Source organism: Mercenaria mercenaria, chromosome 14 (genome assembly GCF_021730395.1).
Source record: "Mercenaria mercenaria strain notata chromosome 14, MADL_Memer_1, whole genome shotgun sequence".
Lineage (NCBI taxonomy): Eukaryota > Metazoa > Mollusca > Bivalvia > Venerida > Veneridae > Mercenaria > Mercenaria mercenaria.
Genome location: NC_069374.1, coordinates 69806395 through 69816573, shown reverse-complemented (window position 1 = coordinate 69816573; position 10179 = coordinate 69806395). Strand labels below are relative to the sequence as shown.

The 10179-nt window shown below is 33.2% G+C and overlaps 2 protein-coding genes across 3 annotated transcripts in view; both read right to left on the bottom strand.

Moving 5' to 3' along the window:
- Positions 1-3761: 3761 nt before the first annotated feature.
- Positions 3762-7723, bottom strand: LOC123528300 (uncharacterized). Of its 2 annotated transcripts, XM_045308034.2 has the most exons (5): positions 7531-7723; positions 7013-7065; positions 6083-6145; positions 5883-5927; positions 3762-4582 (listed from the first exon to the last, which is right to left on the bottom strand). In XM_045308034.2, exons 1-5 carry the CDS (start codon positions 7692-7694, stop codon positions 4545-4547), a joined length of 363 nt encoding a protein of 120 aa, XP_045163969.2. In that variant the 5' UTR covers positions 7695-7723; the 3' UTR covers positions 3762-4544. The 2 variants fall into 2 exon arrangements, with proteins under 2 accessions (XP_045163969.2, XP_053378764.1); XM_053522789.1 differs by lacking the exon at positions 3762-4582 and having other exon boundaries at positions 5804-5927.
- A 421-nt stretch (positions 7724-8144) lies between these two features.
- The window catches only part of LOC123527679 (cell death abnormality protein 1-like), a 17977-nt gene continuing 15942 nt past the window's right edge, over positions 8145-10179 (bottom strand). Inside the window, exon 3 of the mRNA XM_053522698.1 lies at positions 8145-9818. Within this exon, the coding sequence (XP_053378673.1) occupies positions 8992-9818 (827 nt within the window). The 3' untranslated portion in view covers positions 8145-8991. The remainder of the gene's footprint in view (positions 9819-10179) is intronic.

Below are 10179 nucleotides of genomic sequence, written 5' to 3'. Positions count from 1 at the left end.
CTGCGGTCCAGAAATTGTCGTGTAAGTGTCAATTCAGTAATGTCCTTTCCACGCCAGCTACATGTTAGCGTTCCACAAGGGAGTTGCCTAGGACTTTGGCTCTATTTGACATATGCGAGAACACTGTTTGATGTTTATTCCGCCATTGATTTCAGTTTACGGCTTTGCGGATGACCACACGGCTAATAAACGCATTAAACCATCCTCTTCAACAGTGGAATCCCAGGCAATACAAGAACTGGAGCAATATGCTATAACAATAAACAACTGGATGAATGAAGGTAAGCTCAAAATGAACACTTTCAAAACCAAGTTCATCATGTTTGGTAGTAGGCAACAACTCTCTGAGTGCGCAACTGACAAAATATGCATTGCAGGTGATGAAGTGAAATCAGTGAGCTTTATTCGATATCTAGGTACATACGTGGATGAAAACTTGACCCTTAAAGAGCATGTTAAACGAAAGTGTAGAACAGCGATGTTCAACTACTTCAGAAATAAAAGTATCCGGAAAGATCTAACCAAAGAGGCTGCCGAAATTCTTGTTCTGTCAATGGTCATATCGCATTTAGATTATTGCAATATCATTTTGTATGATATTGCTCAAAGCGAGGTAAACAAAACACTAAAAGGTGATTACACATATAATGAACGGACTCAATGATCTCAAAGACTACCCATCAAAGCCAGAATCACATTCAAGATGCTCACCTACATGTATAATTGTTCAGTTGGAAATTCTCTGAAATATCTTTCATGCAAAATGTTCAAACCGAACCTACAACATTTTCATTTTATTCATGTTTGGCGTCCTGTGCAGTCTCTACTTTTTTATTTCATCAATGACAAGTAAATCAGTAGGAGTGTTGTTATATTTTCTGGTCCTTTGAGATCATGAAGTACATTCAATATATGTGTAATAGTCGGTGCTAGGGGCCGTGAGAGTCAAGTCAGGTCAAGTAAAATTTATTTCAAGTCGGATATCACAACAATATAACATGTACTCTGCAGAGCTTTTAAACCGACTAGTAAATAACATGCATGAGCAAAACATAGCAAAGCATAGCACATTAATCATATTCAGATAAGCAAATTTAAAACTATAAAACACATATTAGATATCACGATGACAACAAAGTTAAGACTACAAGCATAAGATAGCAAATGGTAACCATAAGTATTAGAGACTAGCATGCTACTAGTATAAACAGTTTGACACAGGTCAGGTAAAACGTGTCACATATCTTAATCACCTTTTAGCAATAAACAGAATTCCAAATGACATAATACCTAAACAGTACATGATTTTGTTGCTAATGGCAAGAACATATGCAAAGTAATTAAGTATGATATTTTTGACGTTGATATAGCACACACGGATACTGTGTATATTCCTAAGCTCGAATCTATATATATATAGGTCGCTGTTGCGGGTAAAAAGAATGGGATCATCATTTTGCGATGACTAATGTATTTTTACAAAGTGTCAAAATGTGTTATTTAGAAACTGATATTTTAAATTGCAATTCATTCAGACATATTTGTTACAAATAATACGCGCAGATTACGTTCATATAATTTGGAATATTTACATTATTCTTAACAGCATAGAATGTGATGACTGTTTTTATCTGGATTCCTTGGTCTAGATTGCCAAAGCTTTGCTTGTGCAAACACACAGTGAAAGGTTTATAACAGATAATTTAAAGTGATTCTACGTAGCTACATATGCTGTGTACTGTAAAAAATGTAATGATTCGTTAACAGAGAAAACCCAATCAAATTCATTCATACGTAACATAAAGGAAGACAATTTACTCTCTTGCCGCAATTATCATCCGTTATGTCAAGATCTAAGTGGAATGTCTGGGATCCTAAATTTCAGTTTGTAATGCCAAAACAACTATGAAAGAATTATATTTGATTGGAAAAGTGGTCAAAATTTAGCCTGTTCATAAACGGTAGTGAAAATACAAGCTACCGGGTTAAGCAGACGTCAACATTAAAACATGTTTCAAGATCGTTGAATAAGATTTAGAGACATCCGCAGGAGTATTCAAACGGCGGTGTACATAAAACCTTCAATGATACACAGAGAACAATTCCATAAAAAGCAAGGTATGGTCCACAAGTGGAATAATGGATTTGCCCTAAACGAGCAAACAATGGATAGAACTTAACAAACTTGAATTAAGAGAGAAGATCTCAGGTTAAGGCCTGCATATCACAGAAACTGCCAAAATACAACATTTAAAAGCGGGCAACATAGCCTATGGGTGATTGAACAATACCCATTGCTATTAAAGCCGGAGTATTGAAACCACCCAAACGGAAATGTTGAAGCTGGAAAATCAAACAGTACATTTACATAACATGAATGCTGTTGTGAACGATCTGAAGAGATCGAAATATAATAGTTCTAATTCAAAGTACGAGAGAGACATTTTACGGCCGCTACACGTCACATACAACGCTGCTGTGATAAGTAAACAGAACAAGTGGAGAACCACAGATCGCCCATCACGACATAAATGGAATTATCAGTGTTTCTTAAGAAATGTATCAATAATTTGCTGATGTGTAAAATTAATTTTTGTTGCCGTAGGATCTGTAGGCCAGTGCCTTCAACCGGAAATACATACGGTTTGTAAATTCCGACTTTGTTACTTGCATGGTTTATTTAAAGAATACATTGGGTGTTTGTCTATTTGAAATAGTTTAAACAAATGATAAAGAAGAAAGTTTATGTAGTATACTGATAGATACTGAAAAGACGATTCGCCATTTTTCGTTTTTATAAAACAGCTGAAACGCTACGTAAAGGTGCGGCAAAAATTGTCAACATTTAACAAGAATCAGATTTAGAAATGCAGAACGTTTCCGCACGTAGAAGAAGAATAAATGATATCATAATGAATATCCTTTAAATTTACATTTTGTAAGGAGTTTATGCAAGTTGAAATAATGAATAGTAAAGAGACAAGCATTCAAGCCTTCATGGAATTACACGCCACAACACGTGTATCATTGAAGGTTCCATGTGCACCGTCGTATGAATACATCTGCGGGTGTCTCTAAATTGCTTTTTGTACTTTTAGCATGTGTAAATGTTGAGTTCTGCTCAACCCGGGGCTAGAGGGCATGGACGGTAGCATGCATTTCCATTACCGTCCATGAACAGGCTCAATCAAACCGAGTCTGCAACATTTTCGTTTTTGTCGTGTTGAACGATCTGTGGAGTTTCCACTTTTTCTATTTTAAATAAAATGTTTTTAACTTTATAATATTATAATATTGGTTTGTTATCTTAAAGATATTTTGGTTACTTTGAAATCGTCCTAAAACATTTTTTTAAGTTTCCTGTGTTAAAATCACATTTGGCCATTTAAGACATATCTCAATTCGAAATATTGCTGCTATCACTAGATCTTTTACATCATTCCTAATAAGGATTGTGTAACTTGCAAAAAGAAGAAATTCAAAGACTTGATCAACTTAACCTTTAAACTCAATCAAAACATTGTTGCTACGGGATTCATATTTCTCTTTAACCAAAATATAGGTTTGCCACTTTCTAAACCCAAAATACATTTTGTCTTACATTTTTACATAAGATAGGGAACAGCCTCAGAATAATATCAAAAGCAATGTCATATCAAAGTTTATTGAGCTATATAAATTTTGAAATTTGAATTCCTATCTATTTAAGACATTGTTATTATAAGATTAAAATAAAACAAGTAAGACGTCATATCAACAATATATATATTTGGATGTTTCATTTAACAAATATGAACAGCAAACACAAGACTAACAACAAGATGAAAACTTATAGATTTGTCATACCTGATACCATATTATATACACTTACTGAATCGAAAAGCGTTTCTTGTTGTTGTTTTTGCTGTATTACTTGTAAAGAAAACTTAATGAGAAAGTAGCTTTTACATTAAATGCTGCAGATCTTTCCACGACCAATGGCAGAGTCTTCTTTCGAGTTTCTCCTTTTTTTCTTATTAAGTAACTTAAAGGCAAATTCATAACTGCTCACGCATATTGTAAATGATGTGACAACAATGAGTATGTTTAGCAAAGTGATAATTTTCAGGCAAATATGTTAATTTTATAATTAAATACCACACACAATTAGTAGTTTACACAGATAACATTCTTACAAACATAAATACGTATAATACATTGTTCTAAATTCAATACTTCTGATAAATCGTAGTTATTATAAGACCTCGATTAAATCTACCACTTGAATACATGTAAAGACCACATAAAACACTGATGTGTTCAAAGTCATTTACTGTAGGTAATAAGCAGACAAGTGTTATGTCGTTGCGATATCATTGAAATAAGTTAATAGAACTGATCATTTGCAGGACAACGTAATTACACAATCTTTTAAATATTATGTGGAGTAAAGGAATTTCACATTAAAATATCCAAGTCCTCTTTCTTAGTTATACGTATGTTGTGCAAGTGTAGAAAACCGCCACGGAAAGAGATTGGCATTTCATGTTTTTTTATATGCAGATTTATATACATGTATCCTGTTCCCCGGAATTGACCGCACCTGAAACAAATGAACACATTCAGTTCATTGTAATAATAAGTAAATTTGTATCGACACAGATGCAGCACGGAACGTTCATTTTTTCCTAGAACATGTTTTTGGACAAGATCACATCGTTTCAATTCACGTTGTTAAGACAATATGGACTACGTACGACCGACAATAAACGGATGTATATGTTCGATACGCGAAATAAATAATGCAAGTGAAAAAGAGTTTCGTCAAAGATCATAAAATATGCAGGCTCTCATTTTATATTAGTATCCGCAGGCGCATGCTCATAATAGTGCAACGAAATAAAAAAAAGGTACTATGACAAGTTTATGTTGATATAAAAACAACAAAAGGAAAATGCCACGACGCTATCATTAATGTTTCTGAAAAAACATCACGAATGCTACCGTTTCTGTTGGTGATCATTTTTACAATATATACTACCAGATACCGTTGAATTCAATATTTATTATCCATGCAATAGTATAAGAATATTTCTTCTACATTGAATCATAAACAACCCCTTCTACTTTTCCAGTATTCTGTCCCGCTTTAACGTTAATTAAAAGAAAGACGTTTTACTGGCCGCTACGCATGGAGCTTTTTGCCACAATCATCGCACAATAATTTTAAACTGCCCAATGTCAACATATTTTCTCTTACAAGGTTCGAAGTAGTGCCAATACAAATATTTTGCGAGTACAACAGACGCGTAAATGAATGCTCTCATGGAACTGAAAAAAATACTTTGATAATTGATTCTGTGACTGACAAGTAATGCTAGATTATCTTATTCATTAACAATAATTGTAGAGAAGAACAAACATCAACGGGCTGCGGACCCTCGCTCAACATAAACAGTCATTTAGTAAACGCCACTAGGCTTCCTTTGAATAATAGTTACAACTGCCTCCTTGAAATATTAGATGCATAAATATAATAATTGTTATGACAAAAACTTGAAATATTCAACTACATTTACCATATTAATTTTCAGCATATATATAAAATAAAAGAAGGGTGATAAAATGTTTCGTTTTTTTTTTTTTTTTTTTTGTTGTTATTTTTTCTTGTTTGCTATTTTTTTATTTAATTATGTTATGATATCAATGTACAGTGCAATTTGTAAAATAAGCAGAATTTAAGAGTTTATGTAACTTTTGACGATTTTTTATATTGTTTTTACAGTTTATCTGTACTATATTGTATGGTCTAAATAATATAGTAATAATAGAAATCGGTTTAGAGCTTAAGAAAAGCCATTAATCATGTGTACTAATTTTGTATGGATTAGAGCAATACTTACTTTCTTGTACGCTGTGAGAGGCTGTATCATACGTGTCTTCCGGAGCTGTAAATATAAATTAATTCATTAATTTTACACATAACAGTGCAATACAGTAGATAGAAATTATCAGTTTAAGCCCTTATATTTTTAATATAATTGTTGTTGCTAAATTACGTTCTGTTTTATTAATCTATAAAGGGATATTATAATATACCTACCACCATGAGTTGTATTGAGATTTTCATAGGTGGCATTATCTACCTCAGTAACAGCGATTACTTCTGAAATGAACAAGATTGTCAGCTCTATCTATGTTATTCGTATTTAAAACATTAATGTGCTTTTACCATGGTGATGTACTCCGAGCAAGAATGGAGTCTTACACTTTGTTAGTCTTAGCGTCGCAACTAACTGTAGAGGGTCGAGTCACCAAACATGCACTGTGCTTTATGATTTTCGCATTGCGTTTGATAAAAATTTTACACATTTTAGAAATATTTGTTTTAGAAGTGTTTTAAGGTTTGTGTTATATTTCATTAAAAGGTTGGACTATCTGTAGTAAGATATAGTGAATACCTTCCGTAAATTATATATGGATAACCCTGTTGTAATAACTTTTTCCACTAATATGAAGATTTCTACCATTAAAAATCTTTACTTTTGAGCAAGCTCTAGCAAAACGAATAACTTGTGAAATATAGACACCGAATAATTTCGCATCAAGGTCGGTAAAATTTATAATTTTTAAGATAAATCTACATGTATATGAAATGTAGGAGACAAAACTGTTAATATATGATAGTCGTTGCAGACCAAGAACGTTAAGGATATAAAAATATGGATGCGTTTTAAGTACGCATGGATGCCTTCCGTGCATTCCAAACGTAAGACTAAATTGTATTATATTAACATATTTATAATAAGCGAACATGTATTATATGTTTTGTAACACTGTCGATTTTCCTCTTTTACAAGAACAGAGAATCCAAGAGGAGAGCTATACGCATTTTATTAGGAATTAACTGTAGAGGTTCTATTTTAGAGCATGCTTATTTGACCAACAAAATATCCTACAACATTAACATTTATTAAAATAATGTTAAAATAAACTTATAATACATTTCATAATCCCTGCACAAACCAAATACCTTCATTTTCTGAATTTTGAAAGGAACTTCGAATTATAGACTCCTGGGTTCGCCTGTAAATAGATGAAATGTGTTTTTTTACATATTACAATTTGACAATATCTAAATGAAACATTATTATAAGAAGCAGAAACACCAAACAAATTAAGGATGAATATATATTGCATAAACAATGAAAGGCAATGAATGGAGACACTCACTGTTAAGACTGGTGATTATTCAGCTGTTCCCTTTTAACTTAATGAGATGTAAAGCATTCGAATATAGTACAGAGTTATTGTTAAGAACGTACGTTTAATTGCCATATATAAAATTTGGATAAAAAGTGGAGTCAAATGTCAGCCTTTTGAATGGATCATGAACCGAATTATGTTCTCAAATTAGGCAATTAACAAACACATAATAATAATGAAGATATATATATTATATATTAAATGTACCTTAACATTTACATAAAGTTACATCATTTAACCAATTAATATCTTAACCTTCGTACAAGGAAATTATCTAAAGGTTACCTGACTGTAGAACTTATTTTCTTAATTATTTTGATCAAAATTAGAATACATAGTGCAGTGGAAGTAGTAGCAAGGAGTGTCGTCAAAATAATTATCGTAGGTGTTGCTGATTTGTCAGTGGATACATCTTGTGGTTTCCCTGAATTCGTAAAGCACATAGACATAAAACAATTAACGTTTCAAAATTAATGGGTTTAGAAATAAAATGTTTTCACAATCGCAAAGTAAACTACATCAGTAAAGAATCAAATTGCTTCATTTGAAATGATAATCATGATCTAATACGATAGTTTCATGCGTGGTCAAAACTGTAAAGTAAACTTCAGAGTCTGCCGGGTTATTGTACACATTATGTAATCTTAAGGTTGATTGTTTTACTGCCACTTGCTTTTGAATACAGAGGTGAATGGCTTTTCAAAATATCCTCCAAGCTTTAAAGTTGTTCATCATTTCTTGCTTGAAAAGATACTGAAATACCTACTGATACAGTTAGTATGTTCCAAAGTTCATGATAAGTGTATATTTTTTAATTGTATTACCGCCGCTGTATCGAACTAAATATAATATCAGGTTTGAAATACACGTTTATATTTTTTGCGTGCGTAAGCTTTACCTGAACTGAGATGGCAAATCGGGTCGTCTTTTGTGCCTACACAACCTCTTACGCATATACCGCTCTCCTGTCTACACAAAGCGTCCATGCAAAGACTGCTACATGTCTCATTACAATTAAGCCCGAAGAAACCTTGTTTACAACCAAACATGCATGTTCCGTCGGATGTCGCACAATTATGTGTGGAGCTGTTCCGTGAAACATTGCAATTTTCAGAACATTTGGAGTTGCAGAAAGGTCCAAAATGATTTATTATGCAATCGTTGCAAACGCCTGATGAAATGTCACAGAAGCCTAAACAGTTAACAGGGCACTTTTTCTGACACAATTTACTGAAATAACCTGATTTACAGTTTTTGCATTCAGTGTCAGAGGCGCATTCTATGCAGTTGTCGCTCTGTACACAACATTTATCACCTGAATAATTATTTGTGCAGCCGTTGTTGCATATACCGCTTTTGATACCGCATGTTTTGTTGAAACATTGAAAAGAACAGGAACTATTGCAATTCTGCCCGTAGAACCCATCTTTACATATATCACATTTGTCCCCATCAAAATTTTCTGTACATCCAAAGCAATTCCCCGTTTCTTTTTCACAAACTGAATTTGCACAATTAACTGAACATTCATTTTCACAGGCTGCACCGTATTTTCTAGGTATACAACGGTCACAAAAATTATCAGTAAAGTTACTTTCACATCCTTCAGTACAGACGCCAGTACTTCGTTCGCAGTTTGTACCTTTGCAATTGACAGGACACCTTTTGTTGCATAGCGTACCATGCCTACCCACTGTACAGAAATTACACGTTTCACCAAAGATTGTGTTAGTAATGCAACCGTCACTACAATGTCCCGAATTTTTTTTTGCACTTACCATTCTTACAGTTTTCGGGACAATCCGTGTTACAATTGGTCCCATATTTTCCATTAACGCATTCATTGCATTTGTCACCAACAAAGTTTGAAGAACAGATGCAATCACCATATTTGATATGGCAGATTCGATCCTTACAACCAACTGAGCAGTTATCTTGACATTTTTGGCCATATTTTCCCTTAACACAAAGCAGACAGTTGTCGTATGAGTGGCACTTTGTGCATGCATCTTTGCATCTTAACGTGCAATTATTGAATAACGGCCCCGCATTATTGTCAAATTCATACCCGTTATAAAAGTTGTTTTTACACTCGTCACATAGATTCTTAGATGAACATGCGACACAGTTAGGCGGACATTCTCTGCTGCATTTAGCTGCTGTGTCGAAAAACCCGTTTTTGCAAGTGACACAAACACTACCATTACACTCACAATTCTCTGGACAAATATGATACTGACATGTTGTCGAGCCCTCTTTATCATAATAACCGTCCTTACAAGAAGTGCAGCTTGTGTTTGAAATACATTCTTTACATGCAGATGGACACTCTGATTTACAGTCCTTTATTGGTCCTGGATAAAAGCCTTCATAGCATTTGTCACAATTATCTGGTCTTTTGAGACACGAAAGACAATTATTATATGAACATATTTCGTAGCATCTAGCACCCCTATGACCACCGATGCATCCATGTTTGCAGACATTATTCCAATTATATTTTTCATCAGTATGACATATATTATTCTTACAGCAGTCACAGTTGTCGTAACATGTTGTATCATGTTCAATACCTACAAAGGATCATATTTATTTATTCGAATACAATACAAATATGGTACATCTGTTTGTTACATGCTAATGGTTATTATTTCTTTATTGGAAGGGGAAACTTACCTGTTATACGAAAGTGAATGTCTAGCCACACATAACACTTGAAAGGTTTTTGATATCGTGCCAACATTGAAAAATATTTTGTTTATATTGAAAGAATGGCTAATCCGTGGGCAGTCAATTTTGTGTTCATTTTGTCATTTACTAAAAGTGGCAAAATATTTATTTAACAAATGTTTTAATTATTAATTTTTGTTTTATTTAGTTTGAAATGTAAAATAAGATTACTTAGAGAAAATGTAGAATTTATTTGCTGTATTA

Coding starts and splice junctions, on each gene's coding strand:
- LOC123528300 (XM_053522789.1), bottom strand. CDS start 7,694: ATGTCTATGTGCTTTACGAATTCAGGGAAACCACAAGATGTATCCACT. Junction 7,066..7,530: donor AAAATAAGTTCTACAGTCAG/GTAACCTTTAGA, acceptor ATCTATTTACAG/GCGAACCCAGGAGTCTATAA. Junction 5,928..6,082: donor TCTCAATACAACTCATGGTG/GTAGGTATATTA, acceptor TTATATTTACAG/CTCCGGAAGACACGTATGAT.